The 16,887-nt window shown below is 50.3% G+C and overlaps 7 protein-coding genes across 7 annotated transcripts; 2 read left to right on the top strand and 5 right to left on the bottom strand.

Annotated features, from left to right (window-relative positions):
* Positions 1-442: 442 nt before the first annotated feature.
* Positions 443-1,576, top strand: GT037_002279 (uncharacterized protein; the record flags this gene model as incomplete). The annotated part of the gene is made up of 1 exon (XM_038927326.1): positions 443-1,576. One exon carries the CDS (start codon positions 443-445, stop codon positions 1,574-1,576), a length of 1,134 nt encoding a protein of 377 aa, XP_038790618.1.
* Positions 1,577-1,669: 93 nt separating this feature from the next.
* GT037_002280 (efflux pump protein) lies at positions 1,670-3,666 on the bottom strand (the record flags this gene model as incomplete). Its single annotated transcript, XM_038927327.1, has 8 exons — positions 1,670-2,098; positions 2,148-2,308; positions 2,360-2,869; positions 2,932-3,003; positions 3,058-3,081; positions 3,135-3,309; positions 3,361-3,489; positions 3,541-3,666. 8 exons carry the CDS (start codon positions 3,664-3,666, stop codon positions 1,670-1,672), a joined length of 1,626 nt encoding a protein of 541 aa, XP_038790619.1.
* Positions 3,667-4,153: 487 nt separating this feature from the next.
* Positions 4,154-5,825, bottom strand: GT037_002281 (uncharacterized protein; the record flags this gene model as incomplete). Its single annotated transcript, XM_038927328.1, has 4 exons — positions 4,154-4,716; positions 4,764-5,035; positions 5,081-5,278; positions 5,326-5,825. Coding segments are annotated over 4 exons (1,533 nt in total), but the record flags the coding sequence as incomplete, so codon positions are not given.
* Positions 5,826-6,671: 846 nt separating this feature from the next.
* Positions 6,672-9,297, bottom strand: GT037_002282 (glycosyltransferase family 1 protein; the record flags this gene model as incomplete). Its single annotated transcript, XM_038927329.1, has 3 exons — positions 6,672-8,650; positions 8,710-9,021; positions 9,078-9,297. 3 exons carry the CDS (start codon positions 9,295-9,297, stop codon positions 6,672-6,674), a joined length of 2,511 nt encoding a protein of 836 aa, XP_038790621.1.
* Positions 9,298-11,891: 2,594 nt separating this feature from the next.
* Positions 11,892-12,900, top strand: GT037_002283 (polysaccharide lyase family 1 protein; the record flags this gene model as incomplete). The annotated part of the gene is made up of 2 exons (XM_038927330.1): positions 11,892-12,419; positions 12,475-12,900. 2 exons carry the CDS (start codon positions 11,892-11,894, stop codon positions 12,898-12,900), a joined length of 954 nt encoding a protein of 317 aa, XP_038790622.1.
* Positions 12,901-13,233: 333 nt separating this feature from the next.
* Positions 13,234-13,737, bottom strand: GT037_002284 (uncharacterized protein; the record flags this gene model as incomplete). Its single annotated transcript, XM_038927331.1, has 1 exon — positions 13,234-13,737. One exon carries the CDS (start codon positions 13,735-13,737, stop codon positions 13,234-13,236), a length of 504 nt encoding a protein of 167 aa, XP_038790623.1.
* Positions 13,738-14,524: 787 nt separating this feature from the next.
* Positions 14,525-16,776, bottom strand: GT037_002285 (uncharacterized protein; the record flags this gene model as incomplete). The annotated part of the gene is made up of 2 exons (XM_038927332.1): positions 14,525-16,529; positions 16,739-16,776. The coding sequence occupies 2 exons, from the start codon at positions 16,774-16,776 to the stop codon at positions 14,525-14,527; spliced, it is 2,043 nt and encodes a 680-aa protein (XP_038790624.1).
* Between the last annotated feature and the right edge of the window lie 111 nt (positions 16,777-16,887).

Here is a 16,887-nt window from a genome sequence, read left to right on the forward strand (position 1 = left end):
ACCCGCAGCCAAGACCAAGAACAATCTTCCGGCCCATGCCGGTATCTGTCTGAACCCAGAACAGCCGTGTTCGACAACGGCGGCTTCCGCTTTCAAGCAGTAGAACTCTTGGGGCGCCTCAAACAGCTATACCATAGTTGAGTAAACGGGGGGCAAGGGAGTCCTAGCGTCTTATGGTATCACGCAAAGAACCGAAGAAAAAGAAATTCACATACGGGAGGATCGTAGCCGCGTGAAACCCCTGTAAGAAGGATGAAGCTCAGTTCGATCAACCATCTCCGCAGATCCTCATCTAAGGCGGTGTGACGAATCAGAGCCACGCAGCAGCGATTTTCTGCTGGATATGCTGGCCTCATAGCACGACAACGCAGCAGTCTACCTCGACACCATCTCCTCGTCTCATCTTCACCCTTTAGTACAGGTTCCACGCGGCCCGTCAGCTATGAAGCTTCTGCGACATCTGACGCTCCTCGCCTGCTTGGCGTCAGCACAGAATGACCGGCCTATTGGATCTGAAGTCCCAGCGGTACGGACATACTTTTACGTCGGCGGTGGCTATGCCGACGATGGTAAGGGCGGTCACATCTTCAAGGACCAGATGTACGTCGAAAAACTATCGCCTGTTTCGACCGAACAAGATGTGAAGCCCCCCGTCGTTTTGATTCACGGACAAGGTCAGACTGGAACAAACTTTCTCATCAAGCCGGATGGAGGAGTGTCATGGACCTCACACTTCCTTGCAGCTGGCCATACAGTCTACATCGTGGACCAAACCTTCCGTGGCCGCTCCGCGTGGGCACCAAGGGCCGGCGCTGATGCCCCATCGACTTACTCTGCCGAGCTTATCCAACAACGCTTCACTGCTCCGCAGCAATATCGCTTGTGGCCTCAATCAACGCTTCACACTCAATGGCCAGGAACAGGCGTTATGGGCGATCCTACTTTTGACGCTTTCTACTCCTCGAACGTCCAGTTCATTTCCAATGCTACCTATCAGCAAAGCACCGTACAGTCTGCTGGAGCACAGCTTTTGGATTTAATCGGCACTCCTGCTTGGCTACTTGGCCACAGTCAAGGGGGAATCCTGCCATTGCTCATAGCTGATGCTCGACCTCGTCTAGCGAAGGGACTTATCTTGCTAGAACCGACGGGCCCACCCTTCCAGGAAGCGGTTTTCGGGTCTGCAGCAGCGCGAAAGTGGGGCTTGACGGATATACCGATGAACTATTCACCTCCAGTAATTGACCCTGCAGAACTGGTCCAGCAAGTTTATCAGCCCGCGAATCTGACTAGTAACAACGCGACCGTTCCTTGTGTGCTGCAAGCAATGAATCCAGCACCGAGGCAGCTGATCAATATTGCGCCACTGCCCATTCTCACTGTTACGTCGGAAGCCAGCTACCATGCGCCGTACGACTATTGCACAGTGAACTTCCTCAAACAGGCAGGTTGTTCCAAGGCTACACATCTCGAACTTGGTAAAGTTGGTATCCATGGCAATGGGCATATGATGTTTATGGAAAAGAATAGCGATGAAATATGGCAACGTATTTACAGTTGGATAGAGCAATCTTAGGAAAGCTCTACTAGGATGTTTGGCCCTCGTTACCAGTATACCTCCGTGCATCTATAAATCAAAGTCATGGTGTTATTCACACCCTCAACTACTTCAAGGCTCTTCCAACTTCTTGCCGTCTTGACATACTCCGTCCATCGCTATGTCTTTCTCCGGTTCCGCACTCTTCTTCCTGATGTCCTTCCAACCCATGCCTAGACTGGCAACGACAGCTATACATGCTATAGCTGACAAGAAATAAAACACATTGCGAAGACTTTCCGAATACGCTCTCAACAGACCATCCAATTCTTCAAGTGGTACAAGTGCCCGCACGGCACTGGCACTAGATCCAGTATCAAGTACAATCCGAGGCGATACTGACGGTACGTAAAGTGAGATTTTCGAGGTGAGTGTTTGCGCGAAGATAGTGTTGGCAATAACGACAGCAACAGATGTGCTAAGGTTCTGAAAAAAGACGAGACTGGCTAGAGCAATGGGGTATTGGGAAGGCGGTATGGCGTTTTGTACTGCAATGATTGCCTGAAAGTGTCAGTGATTGAGCAACCGCTCGAGCAGTACTATGGGTTACCATCTGCATGCCACATCCTCGGCCAGCGCCCAGAACGATTTGATAGCCGATCCATACCGCGGTGCCTGTAGATACCGTGAACGTTGACACTAGAACATTTCCTATGGTGGTGATGACACCACTAGCGAGTGCCCAAGGGAGATAGTATCCCATACGTGATACTGATAAGTGTGAGCCAACATGTCCACGGAGTAGTCGGCACGAAGACATACCTGCAGCGCCAGTAGCGATAACAGCCAAAAGCTGACTCAAGATACTTGGCAAGACGTGTACGCCACTATCAGTAGGTCCGTTATCCTTCACGGCTTGGAAGTAGGTTGGCATCCAAATACTTGCTGTCATCATACAAGTGATGATGCAGCTGGCGTGCACGCAGCTGGTCCAGACAACGCGTTTCCCAAGCAGCTTTCCTGGAAGCATAGCCTGATCCCCCGCTCTCTTCTCCCAGAGTATGAAGAGGAAAGCGCATACTCCTGCGCCACAAAATAGCCCGATAACGACGGAGGAATCCCAAGCTTGAGCTCCGCTACTGCCAAGCTGCAGAGCGAGAAGTAGCATGACAGATGGAGGGACGAAGAGCACAAAGCCGAACAGGTCGAGATCAGAAACAACTTTGCGAAAAACGGATACGGTAAGACGTGGCTTCAAAATGCGCTCGGGAATGCGGACAAGAGTGATGAGCGCGGCTGCCGCTCCTCCTATCGGCAAGTTCATGTAAAAGCCTACGTTGAAGCCACAGTCAGCTTCAAGGACAAAACAAGATGTAAAAAAATACTCAACATACACCAACGCCATGTAGCATGCTCAGTAAGAGCGCCTCCAATAAGTGGCCCTGCGACAATTCCCATTTGTGCAGCTATCATCTGGTCAGCATTCGACCATGTTCACTTCCAGGCTACAATATGCGTACTTCCAAGTACTATACCGGTGTATACTGTAAACCTCATTTAGCATCATTCTCTAACGCCAACAGAAATCCAGACGTACCAGGACTCTTCTCTGCTGGAACAGCTGCAGCTAGCATTGTCATAGCGCCATTAACGATGCCCGAAGCTCCTAAGCCTGCAACCACTCTTCCTACGATCAGGAAAGCCGAAGAGCTAGCGACAGCGCAAAGTAGAGATCCAAGCTCGAATAAAAGCACGAATGTGAGAAACATAACCTGTGAGGCGATCAGAGGTATCCTACTCTCTTGGAAGAAGCTGGTGCTTACCTTGATACTGAGATGGGCATAGAGCTTCCCAGAAAGCGGTTGCAGCGTCGCACTGGCAAGCGTAAAAGCACCAATATACCAACCGACGTCAGCGAGAGAGTGGAATTCGGATGTGATGCGTGGTATTGCCTGGTGCCTTCAGTATTGATCTCTAATATCGGCCTCGTAGATTGTTCATACAGTACCCATGATGGATGTATCAAGGCAGACTAGGAACGTAACAAGCGTCAAGCTGCCGAGAAGAACAAAAAGTCGCAGACCACTGAGATATTGGTCCATTGGAGTGATGTTCCCATTATGTGCCATGTCGACTGCCTCCTATAGTCAATTCGATTTGCGCAGTATCGATCCAAGAAGTAGAGTTGCAGCGAGATGGCGTCAGATAGGTAGACAAGTATATGAATGCGAAAAGTAGAACGCGATGCAGGCATGCAATGACCAGATACAAGAAAGACAAGAAGAGAGATTAAGAAGGAATCGTCCATTGATGTGTTGCACTGTTTCGATGATAACTGTGGAGGCCTGAGCGTGATCGAACGGGTTTCGGGTTTGAATTGGACTTCAGGCAACCGCATCTGTGTCAAGGAAAGCAGATCGAACGCCGGTGCACTCAGGACGATAGATTAGCCACAACATGCTATGGAGATGTTCCTCCACTTACGATAAGGCTTTGTTTCCTATGAATCATACGTACGTAGGTGCATCGATGAAAGTCTAGTCTTGTATTTTTACGATCTGCACGGCTCCCTAATAGCGTGACCATGTAGGTATGGCCGTGGCACTTTCGCGTAAGTCAAAAATTGAAAGCACTAGGCATCCAAAAGTCGCTCGAAAAGTCCATCATCCCTATATCTCCAATCAACCCGTTGTTCCAGCCGTCCGCTGCGCTATTCATGATGTTATCATGCTCTCTTGTAGGGAGTTTCCAGTTTGGCGCCTTAACTCTCAGTGTCTCTGCGGCCGCAGCAAACAAACTTTCTTCGCCTGTTTGAGCCTTGTATTCGGAATTAGCCCGCTCAGCTATCTCCGCAAGCTGCTCTAGGCACTGCACTATGTCGACAGTTGATTGGACAATTGTTGGATCCCAGCCAGCTACTCCTTTGATGCTAGAGAGTCGGAATAAGATCTTGCAACAATAAGACCATATGAGCATCGATGGAGCTGTCAAACTCATAGTGTCGCCAGCCAAGGCGTGGTCTCGACAGGCTTTACATGTCTGTAAGAGTTCCATAAGGTATCCGATGCGCTTGGAGTCGAAGGCGAGTTGCGACGCTGCCATCTCAGTTGTGGACGATCTCAAGAGCGCGAGTTCATAAATGGCAACCTGGGCTGTTTGGGTGAGCCCGGTGATGAGCCCTAGATATAATTAAGTGTTTGAAGAGGTGATGGCATAACGATCTTACAGTGTTGTAGACATTCAGGTGCGAGCGATCTCTGGAAATTGCTAAGCGCCAGGGTAAGAGGATCAATAGCTATCATAGCATATCTTGCTGTACTGGGATCACCCAAAGCTCTTCGAGATATCTCGGCAGCACTGATCGCAATCTTCGCCAGACGCGCACTGGCAGCCAATATGCCGTCTTCTCGAGATTCTCGGCCTTTGCTCAAACAATCGCATGCGTCTTCCATCTGCGGTGACCAGAGCATTAGGTCGTATTCGAAGATTATTGAAACACTTCCTCGATCAGTTGAGCCAAGCCGAGGTCTATCAGAAACTCACTTCGCGCATAGTATGAAGACAGCTAGCAACGCTCTACTGCCTTCATTTGTCCGAACTTCCTTATTATCCACATGAGGACCTAGACTTGGACATCCCGTCGGTTGCGCAGGCTTGTCAAGACGAAGATCGCTCACCACCGTCTTCGCAAGATTGCACATGGAGCCCAGAAATTGCTTACCGTGGGTAAAGTACGGTGACCTAGATTTGGTTAATCACGAGAAGGCTATACGTTACAGTTTTCTCACCAAGCAATACACATGATCAGACTCAACAGCACATCAATACTTCTTTCTCCTTGCACTATGATCCTGGAAGCCAGCTGTTCTCGCAACTGCTTACTCAGCCGGCTTTGATGAGTGACCGCCTTCGTGAGCACGGTGCGGATAGCACGACAGAGCAGTGGATATCTGACGTGAAGATCGTCTGTGGTGAGGTTCTCCGATAGATACACGAAGGGAAAGAGATGCAGGTAAGTCGTCCGAAAGTCGACTAATTGCTCGGGAGTCAGGCGGTCGTCATTGTCGGGGTTATATGATAGTCCTTGAATAAAAACTGAGGACTCCGGCGTGAGTACGAGTTGATCATTGGGCGACATTGACACAGGCGCTGCATGCTGTGTACGAAGAAGCGAGACAACTTCATCAAGCTTATCCTCCAATTTCGACCTCTTTGGGACTGTGGTTGGTTTCGATGTCTTCCTACGCGCTGGGGATGTGGATTTACATTCTTTCCCCAGTCGATGGCATCTGTTGTTCTCAATTTAGCTCAGATGTCTCAAGAATGTGTCGCATGTCCTGCATCATAGTCACACAGGTGGCGAAGTGTACAACAGCGAGGACTCCCGCACTATGTCCATCCTCACCTGTCATACACAATGCGCAGATGCCTCTACACGCCATGCGACAGTCGATTTGGCGTGGGATGGTTGATGGAATAGGATTAATGACGCACCTGTCGCAGATGGAACTTCCGTCGCCGCGTATCATGCATCGGCATTTCGCTTTCACACAATTGCTACACGCTCTGCCATACCGAGCAGGAGTACTGCGCAACAAACCGGCTTCCATTATTGATTCCGGATCATGGTACACGTACGCGGACTAGATACGAGGAACCTCAACATTATGGCGGTGTTGGTGCGCGAGCTTGTAACACGGCGGGATGCGCTGGGTGCGGATTTCGCCTGAATTCCGTTGGGGCGGAATTCGCAGTCACGGAAATTGGGCGGGCCTACATCTCGTGTCACCTGCAGCCCCACACCTCTAACAAACAGCACACTCCTTTTCTGTACAACCAGTCGTGGGTAATTGAGGCATACAAGAACAATTACCTAAATGATCCTCATTGTTGCTCTTGTTTCAGCTATCGTCTTCCACACGACACAGTGCCCTTCCCTCACGACCTTTACGGCTCTCTTGTACGGACAAGAGTGAGGTCAGAGCACATACATCACATACCTGGGAAGATGCAGGTCGGCCTTGTTGGAAATCTAACAATGATCGTTCAAAAAGGGTATCTGTCCAAACTCCATGTCTACTTTGCACTGCACATCAAACATTGCCTTGGCTCACGCGCCGTGGCCGTCACATCTTCACGTCCTCACCTTCTCCTTGCCCTTTCTTAGTCTTTCGAATTCCCGCATGAGCTCCATGGCGTTCAGGTCAGCCTCGAATTTTCTGCCGATCCATTCGGTTTCGACCAATTTCGCCGCCCTGATACGTTTCCTTGTTCCGCTCTTCGCCAGATACTTCATACTCTTGACGATGCCGTCACCTGGGTACGCCACTATCCCTACAGCGGCTGCGCTCGTCTTCGTAACGAGGCCGGCCATTCCCTTACCAAATCCTTTGGCGTACCCGATCACACCCTCCTTTTTGCCGCCCTCGTACGTCTGACGGAAGGGATCCGAGAAACCATCTGCTATACCGTGAACGAAGTTCTTTCCGCCCACCTGGAAACCGGAAAGAGCACCAGTAACCTCTCCATGGTCTTTGACCTCTTCTCCATACAGTCTCGGTACGTTGCGGAAGCCTTCCGTGGTGGCGAGGGGAAGATCAACGATGACGCCTTTGTAGAACGCACCGACGAATCTGCCAAAGCCTTTGGCGACCCCACCAGCCACGCGACCTGCAGCAGCCGTACCGTTTGACTTGTCTGACTGCGTCGAGGCGGCTGAAGAGGTGACAGAGTGTTTCGGCTCGGTGAAGGGATCCACGACCATGCCCTTCGCTGCCATACCCATATCTCCGACGATACCGACACACGCAGAAGTCGTGCTTGTCACAGGGTCCCAACGTTGATTAGTGATGATAAATGGGTCCGTTTCGTGGTTCTCAAGATCTGAGGAAACAATCACACCGTTCTCGATCAATACTTGCGCAGCCAGTTTGGAGAGGAGGATGGACCCCTTCTTTGTTTTCCAGGAAGCCACCTCCGTGGGTAAAAGAGCACATCGCATTGTTTCGAGAGGCAGGTTTGCATGGAAAGATTGCGCAGCAGCTTCGACACCACGTTCGCTCGCCATCTGCGAAGATAGAGCACGTGCTGCTTGCTTCGCTTCGCGCGTGAGGCAGAAGTGGATGGCTGGTGTAAGGTTCTCGGCCGTCAGGAGTTTGTGGGGAATAGGCATCGGACCTGCTCCCGCTGCTGCTATCATCTCTCCCCAGAATGGTTGATCTCCAAAGAAGGGTACGATAACAGTAGGACACGCATTGCGTAGCCCACAGGCAGCAGTACCTGCTCCGCCGTGATGAACGACCGCTGCAACGTGCTGGAATAACCATTCATGAGGACAGTCACCGATGAACAGGACGTCTTTGTTGTCATTTGGCAAGTCGGCACCCAGGTTGCTCCATCCTCTCGAGATGATCGCTCGGATACCTAGGGCGCGTACAGTTTCTAGGATGCTTGACGTCATCTTCGCTGGATCGTCCAGGACGATACTTCCGAAGCCTATATATACCGGCGGAAGTCCACTGCGTAGAAAATGATCAATTTCCGCAGGCGGCGTGTACGGCGTTGGCTCACGAAAGAAGAAACCACAGACATCGATATGCGCTGCCCAATCCGCTGGTTTTGGAACCAATGCCGGAGACCAGCAATATGTGAAGGGCACTTTGAGCGTGGAAGCGAGCACAGGCCCAACCGATACAGGAACATTTTCCAGGTCCAGAGAATGGCGAAACCGATTGATGACGTCGCCAAGACCTTGCCATGTTAGGAATTCAACTACGCCGTAAGACGCGTAATTTATCAGCGCGGTTGAGATTTCGCCACCTTTGAAGTTTGCCAGCGGATGCGGAAAGGCTCGCGTACTGCTCCAGGGCATAGTAAACATAAGATGAAGTGGAATACCCAGCGCCTGAGCACAATGTACATGCGCGAAACTAGGCGGATTAGCGATGATTGCTTCTGCCACGAACGGCTGCCCAGTCTTCAGATCCGGCTCGATACATGAGTGCCAGCAGCCGTAGAGCATTTCTGTGATCATGTCTCTTTTCTTCTGGATGTCGCCTTCTCGCAGACTCTTCATTGAAGGGATCAGACCCGGATTCTTCACCATGTATGCCACTGCTACATGTTAATAGGGTGAACCAGAAAATTTGCAGCATGCAACTTCATTGACTTACTGAGCTCTTTCGGATCTCCACCGATGGGATAAAATTCTAGGTTTGACTCGTGCACAAAGCTTTCGAATGTGTTATGTGTCGCTATTCGCACGCGGTGTCCGTATCTTTGCAACTCTTGACCTAGAGCAATGAATGGTTGCACATCGCCTCGACTTCCAACAACTTGGATGACAACGTTTAAACGAATGCTCCATAACCTGTTGATGGTATATCGGCGACTGAGTTCTGGTTCTTCCTTTTCATGCTTCGGCACGAGTTTGACGAGTGTCTTGGTGAGTCGTGAGTTGAGGTCAATGTCGATGCGACCATCGTCTGCATAATATCAGCACCTGCGCACGACTGTGGGCAGTGAGAATCTGTAAACGTACTGGTTACACCGGTGTCCCCTGGCTGTGGTATTGAGCCGGTCAGCTCTTCCGCAGTATATGGTGGTGGTGCATCCGTGTGGTGTACTTCATAGTCGTGTTCGTATTCCACAGGCATCGGTGCTTGGGTACTATCTGGTCGCGCTCGCATACGACGTACGCCATTGCCTTGTTCAAACTCCACTGGTATTGGTGCTTGGGTACTATCTGGTCGAGGTCTCATCATGAGAGATTTTGAAAGATTTAGGATGGTGTTTGTGGCTCAGTCAGCTGTGGCAGCAGTTGGCGACCTTTATTACCTTAATCACCACGGCCTTACGGTTGGGATACGCCAATACGATATACGTAGTTCCGGCTAGCGTGATCCACGGATCTTCCCGCGAATCTAGCCTGATCGATAGCTTTAGCGCTTATAATGGGTCACTAAACGGCCCGAGATTGGAATAGAACATGAACAGAGAAGATTGGGAGAAACTACATGCGTATCTCGTACACAAGCATTGGGAAGCTGTCTAAGCTGTAGCTTGTGTATACGAAACGATATTTGCACCGCCACAATTCGACTCTTTAGCCTCCCGAGCTTTGTTTACACAATCGCCTACCATCCTAGCATGATGCTTTCTTCGGCTGCAACACCCGTTAGTGGCTTCCCGTCTCGACTTGATGACGCTTTAGCTCGTTATTCACAGCCGCCAGCTTGCGCAAACATGGGTCCGATGGCTTACTCTTGAGACGCGGACATATACAATCGCACACGAACGTACCCGCTAAATTCAGCTTCTGGTTGCCTTGCCAAAGGTGGTTTAGGTTGTTGCATACGAGGACTTCAGACACCAGCATCGTCAAGCTGTGCAGTAGTAGAAAGAGTTGCTTGTTGTTTGAGTTGGCAGCTCCTTCAACATGCTTCCATTGAATTCAAGGATCGTTGATGTCCAAACAGCGGTTAGCTCTCCTCCGACTCGTGATTCAGCTAGCGCATGCTAAAAGGTAAAAGTTTTGTTGCAAAGAAAGCATATTGATGATATCTGGATACATCTACTGATGTTACCGGTCGTGGCCGCTCTGGAGCCACGAGGAACCTAACGGACATTCAGACTGGTGAACGCAGATGACGTGCCGAGAGCATTACCCAGAATGTATCTATCGACTTAATCACGTGAATGATCTGGCTGCAGTATTGCTTAGTTGAGACTGACGATTCGTAGAAACCCAGAAACTTCATTAAAATAGCTCAGATGGAACATATTTAAAATTGCACGCCGAAGCGCAGGACAAACGACCATCGCGAAGGGGCGGAAATGAGTGTGAGCTAAAGGCGCGGTGAATATGTGCCCGATGATATTTCCTGTGATAGGGAAACCATGAAAACATCTACAGGATCTTACGCAAACAGACAGACGAGGAGAATTGGCAATGGCCTAAAGATCCAGGGAATCATTGCGAATACCGTTTGTGTCGACGTACACACCCCGCGTCATTGCAAGGAGGCGGTACTGGCTCGAAGCATCGTCGGCCCACCTCTCAAGCCCTGGGTGCATATTGTTCAAGGCGACGATGAAAACTCTGCTCAGCAGGCGAAAGCGGACGAGATCTATCAATTACACCGAGAACAGCGCAAAAACTTATTGATTGTGTTTCCGAGCAGATGTACAAACGAAGAGCCCTTAGTATATCCGGCGTTCATGCGCTGAATGAGTTAGCGTCAAGACATTTCTTCGGAGCACATACCGCCGAATTAGAGTCGGAACAACATGCGCCTAGAAATTGGTGTTTCGACACAAGTCAGATCTCATCTTGGCGTTCTTGGGCTTTCGAACGCCTCCACCATCTTGACTCGATGTCTAGCGCGTATAAGAACACTGGATATGTTCTTCACTTGAGCCTTGTTTGGAGCACGGTGTAGTTGATTGCGCGTCTGTCCCGTCCAGCTCATTATATCGAGATACTCAGGAATCACGTCGCTGGCTTGCTAGGAGAACTTTCGTGTTCTGACAGCTGTCTTCGTGAGGCTAGTCGCAGGCTAGTTATGTCCGATAGGGCCGTCCCTCCTTGTCTCCACTCCAGCCAACGCTCAAACTACTTCGCTATCGTCCTAGTTAGTATATTGAAACCTAGATATTTTTCCACCCATTCATCGACGTGGGCTTGAGTTACCGAGTGCTGTCACTGTAACTTCCACTTTGGCATGGATGGCGATCTCTGGACCCACAAATTCATCCCATTGGTGGTCTTTCTCCACACTGACAGCCAAGCATTCTGCGCAACAATGTCAAACAGTGGCGCCCGCTCCTATTTTGTACTTCCTATTTCGATTTGTACCTAGAGGTTCTCGGAATCCCTCAGCGCTAATGCAACAATCGAAAGCCGTCGGCTTTTGAGGTTTCCCCAGGTATGCACCCCAGGTTTACCATGCACATCCTGCTGTCAAGCCTCTATATCACGTATCAGCTCACGAGACCGCTATACACTAATACCTTTGGTGGAACACGAACTCCTGCTTGAAGTCTCTTGAAAGCCAAGACAAAAGTCATATATTCGCGGAGAAACTCCACATCGTACATTCTCGAGTTAGTTCCCCGACTCGTAGTATTAAGGGCGGCCAAGTTGGCGATCATGAAGCCTGTACAGATCCCAGCAGCCTAGATCCTCCAGCCTCGATCTTCCAGTATAAAGACATCTTCAACACCACTACCTATCTCGCCATCCATCACCTTCCTTCATCACTTCGGAGTCGATCTCTGTTCATTCTTTTACATTCTCTGAAACCAATACGTTCTCTTCCGCCTCTCATTTTGCCAACCTCACAACTACACCAGGATGCGTTTTTTCGAGATTGCCACCGCGGCTATGACCGCTGCCTCAACTGCTTATGGCGCACCTATGGAGAGACGCGCTGCAGCCGTTGACGAGCTTGTCGGATTCGCCGCAGGCACCACTGGAGGAGGAAGCGGTGCAGGCACCACTGTCACCTCCTGCGCTGAGTTGACTGCTGCGGCCAAGGCTGGCGGAGTGATCAAGGTCAAGGGCATGCTCACTGGCTGCGGCGTCATCCGCGTCGGTACCGCTGGCACCTCTATCCTCGGTGTTGGCAAGGATGCTGGTCTTACAGACTCTGGTCTCCAAGTCTTCAAGACCTCCAACATCATCATCCGGAACCTCAAGTTGTACCGCGCTCCTAAAGGCAAAGACCTCATCGATATTGAGGGCTCGACCAACGTATGGGTTGACCACAATGACTTTTCCAGTGTTGGTATTACCGGCGACAAGGACACATACGATGGCCTGCTTGACGCCAAATCTGGAGCCGATATGCTTACCTTCTCCTGGAACAAGTTCCACGACCACGTAAGTCTGCACCATGCTATCAGCTCATAACATAGTCAATGCTAACACCCACAAGTGGAAGGGCTCTCTCGTAGGCCACTCTGACAACAATGCCTCCAAGGACAAGGGCAAGCTTCACGTCACCTACCACCACAACTCCTTCGTTGGTGTCAACTCGCGTCTGCCTTCGATTCGTTTCGGCACCGGACACATCTACAGCTCCTGCTATGAGGGTGGTATCTCCGGCGTCAACTCGCGCATGGGCGCTCAAGTCCTCGTTGAGGCCAATTCCTTCACCGGTGTTGACAAGGCTGTTGTAACCAACTTGGACTCTGATGAGGAAGGTTTTGCCGTCGAGAAGGATAACATCTTCACCAACAGCCCTACTCAGATCACTCAGAAGGGTTCTTTCGCACCCAGCTACAAGTACACTGTTGACCCTGCGGCCAGTGTTTGCGCTATCGTGCAGAAGAGCGCTGGTGTCGGTGTTGTCACCTTCTGAGCAACGACGAATCTTGGTATTACAAGCTCACTAGTCTGAGTGAAGAGAGGTGAAGTAGTTGCGCGTTTGGTTTTGTACATACATTTATTTCTTGAATATACTTGCATTGTATCTATTCAATGCTTTCGATATGTTGTCACCACTTGCACCACGCGTCAGACGAACTTGACACATTAATACCAGCCTGATAGTTCATTGGAGCATGGAAACTTGGGTATAATTGACTCTAGTCTTGTGCGATTTTATGAACACACAAGCAGATGCACCTTCCACCATCTTCTTCTCTACTTATTCCAACCCCCCAATATTCTGCTACGACTTCTTTGTTGAGAATTAACCGGGGAATACCCACACGATTGAGAAAAGAGTAGCAATAACACCCACGATGACTAAAACTTCTGGTCCAGCCAAGATGCCGACAGGCAGCCCCTCGGTCGTAAATTGTGCCACGATGCCCTGAGTGAAGTTCTTCTCCGCCTCCACTAGCGCAATCTCCGTCCAGTTTCCACACCTGGAGTTCAGATCTGCATCGGCCGTGAGGGCAGGTAGCTTCGCGATGGCAGCATCCATCATGCGCGCGCTGGTCAGGGTACCGACGTTGGCTTTTTGCATGACGACAGTACGGTAAGAACCGTTGGCACCGACGGTCGACATGTTGGCTGTGCGTTCATAATCGAGACACAAATCAGCTTGCGAAGGTGTGGCGGAGACTTGGCGGACTTCGAGTTTGGTGTTGAGGAGGCCGCCGGGGAGAACAGGAACAGGGTTTGGGCCAGCGGCTACCAGATGAAAGACCGAGAGGGCGATGAATATGTTTGTAAGGAGTGAGGAATGCATGATGTCGTCGAGGTTTTTTGGGTTCGTCCTGAGGAATGGATTGATGGAGAGAGGGACGAGAAAAAGTAAGATATTATTAGAAAAATATTTTGGTGACCGGCACGCCTCAAGAAATGAATGTATAGACGAACGAAAAGAAAAGAAAGTTCGTTGCTGGTGAGGTTTGGTTCCACTGCCTGAGGTATACCAGAAGTTCGGGATGGAGAAAAAAGGCGACAAGGGAACAAAAAAATCAGGCCACTTCGACGTGATATATGAGGCCCCAAGAACGATGATGGCTGTCATTCATACTGCACTGCGACGTGGATTGCCGGATAAGGGGTGGTTATGAGGCTCATGGTGTATCAGGTTACATGGAGGCTCTTAAGCGCCCCTAGTAGGCGCTAGGGTGCCTCGTGGAGTATTGACGGATCGCGCCGAAATGTCATCATAAGTGTAAGCACCAGTAATTAATAGAGGAACTCTGAGGCGTCGCTGCAATAGATTCAGTAAGTCATGATCGAAGATGTGGCGGTAGAAAGAAGTGCGGCGTGGTGATGGGATGATTGGGGAGCGATTCTAGCGCGGGAAGATCGTCATCCGCGCACGGGGCATTTCATGCATTAGGCGTCTAACGAAAGCCCCGAACTCTCCTCTTTTAGCCTCTTCTGTCGATTATGTGACAGCCGCTGTCAACGTGCGAAACGACAGCACCTTGATCAGAGCATGTCTGCCTCTTCAAGTCTCTGTATACGACAAACGCCCGTCCCCGCCGAGTATCTTCATGATCTTATCTCGAGCCCCACCATCACGACAAGAACGCGTCGAAACTCCCTATATCGTTCATATTGAAAGTGCCTGACATGAGCATATCCCAGTCCTCCGTGAACTCGGGGGATAATTGAAAGTTGAAATCTTCCATAGCAATTCCACCAAAACCAACGGTACCAGAAGACGGCTCTTGACCGCCAGCCAGTGCCTCCAAGATCGGTATACAAACCTCGGCAGCTTGTTCTGACGCTTCTACCAATAGTGCAGACAAATCCGACTGGCTCATGTTATGTTTTGTCGCGTCAATCCAAACGCCAAGAAGGCGCAAAAGAAGGTAGCCCTTGATACCTGTCTCTCCAGCTTGTATGCATCGGAGATACCAATCCGCAGCATCTCCAACAATGTTTCGTAGAGGTAGCGGTGACACATGTAGGTCGTCCTCGTCTTCCTGTGTCCGTATTCTTACTTCATTGGCCAAGAACGTTGCTCCATGGAAGGTGTACATTCGGAAAAAACCCGCTGTGCATCGACACATGCGCGCTAGGTCTGTCTCACTTGAAGTATACGAGTTTTCACCTGAAGCTGGACACGCCATGCCCCAGATCTTGAGCGACGAGTCGACGGTAGCTTTCCTCGAATAGGCGTACACCGGATCTTGGAGTGCGGAAGCGAAGAATGGAACATGTAGACAGGTAATATAGCGCTGCATAATGAATTCGACAGCTTGCAATGAAAATTGCGACGGGCACGAGGTGGTAGAGGTAGTGTATGTTTGAATGGTGCGACGCAGGAGCTTATGTGCTGTTCTCAGGTCTGAGTCGATGCGAAGCGTCTCCCCATACGTTCCAGTCGATTTGATATCGTTGAGAAATTTGAGTACCGCAAGGCGAGCTGGGAGGGTTTTCCGTAAAGCTATGGAGATCGATGTGTGCGTATACACATCGTCTGCTTTTGCGAAGGGCTCTAAGTCTAGAAGTTGCTCATCATCAAAGTTGCCTGGTGGCGCTGTGTTGTAGTCGTCCGATGAGAAGAACGGCGGTCCACCTGACTCCATGCTCATTTGAAGCGACAGCTCGAGAATCGTGTTCCATATCCGGCGGCGCATCTCGGCTTCAAGGACCGTTGTTCTCGGCAGTTGTGACGGATCTTTGTGTAGACCAATGTATACTGCTGCTCGAAAGACCGCTCCTGCAGATATCCATACAAGCTCAGAGCCTACATCGACAAGCTCTCGTGCAAGGAGAAGAAGGATGCTGATCTGGAGATATTGAACACCAAGTTGCGATTTGAAGAAGGGCGATGAGAGCCAAGTCTGAGCCTCGAAAACCCATCGCACTGCTTCGGCTCGCATGAATACGTTGTCATCGTATATCATTGCACCAATAGCCAAGACCAATTTGAGCATCATTATGAATGCCATGTTAGGCTCTGGGTCGCTTGTCCACATGTGTTCGTACGTGCGCTTGAAGCTTGGGACGTGTAGCACGCGATACATTGTCTCGATAGTGCGGAGGTAGCCAGCAACTAGATCGTCGCAGACGTGTCTTGGGGGCAAGTCCCGCGTTGGAGGCGTAGGCCAAGTTGGAGAGCGGTGGGACTTGACCATCCGGGCCAGCGACTTAACTCGTTGCATGCTGGGAACTAGGTTGGATGATCTCATGCGGAGGTGAGGCTCCATCATCTCGATGATATCGCGGTACATTACAAACCCGTTCATCCAGTGGCTCTGACCAAAAACCCGATTCTTATGCGCAATGCCTCGAGAGATAGCGGCACCACCAGGCATTCGAGTATCCTGGATGACGTCGACTGTACAGGCAAAACTGCTGACAGTATGCACGGTATGAGTTGACGTTGGAGTGGAAGCTGACGGCGAGAAGACAGAGCTAGTAGTGCTTCCCGTTCGCGACAACTTGTCTTCCAATTCGGCAATGCGTGCCCTCATAGCGTCCATCTCGAACGAGGATTGGCTACTAACTACACCAGGCGTTGTGGTCGACGGAATTGAAAGCATACTCGATGCGCCCATGAACGTTGAGTTACTGTTGTGTGGTTGTATGGGTGTAACATGTACTGGGGCTGGCCTCTTGTCTGATACTTCACTCTCGTAAACACAAGACCCGGTCTTGCTTCTCAAACAATTATTGCATGGCATCTCTCGATTGCAGCGTATCTTTCTTCTACGGCACAATGTGCAAGAGCTGGATATGTCAGCTTCGGTTATAGTGGCGGGGCTACCAAGTTAACTCACATAGCGAGTCTCTTGCGTCTGCGACTGAAGTCGGTCATTCTCGATGATGCCTGTTCGTTCGATAAACGGGATTCAAGATTGTGGGTCAATGTGGTGAAGCTCTGTATAAGAGTAGGCGGAGCGGGAATAAATGTCGGTGACTTGATCTA

The sequence above is a fragment of the Alternaria burnsii genome (assembly GCF_013036055.1).
Source record: "Alternaria burnsii strain CBS107.38 chromosome Unknown 750, whole genome shotgun sequence".
Lineage (NCBI taxonomy): Eukaryota > Fungi > Ascomycota > Dothideomycetes > Pleosporales > Pleosporaceae > Alternaria > Alternaria burnsii.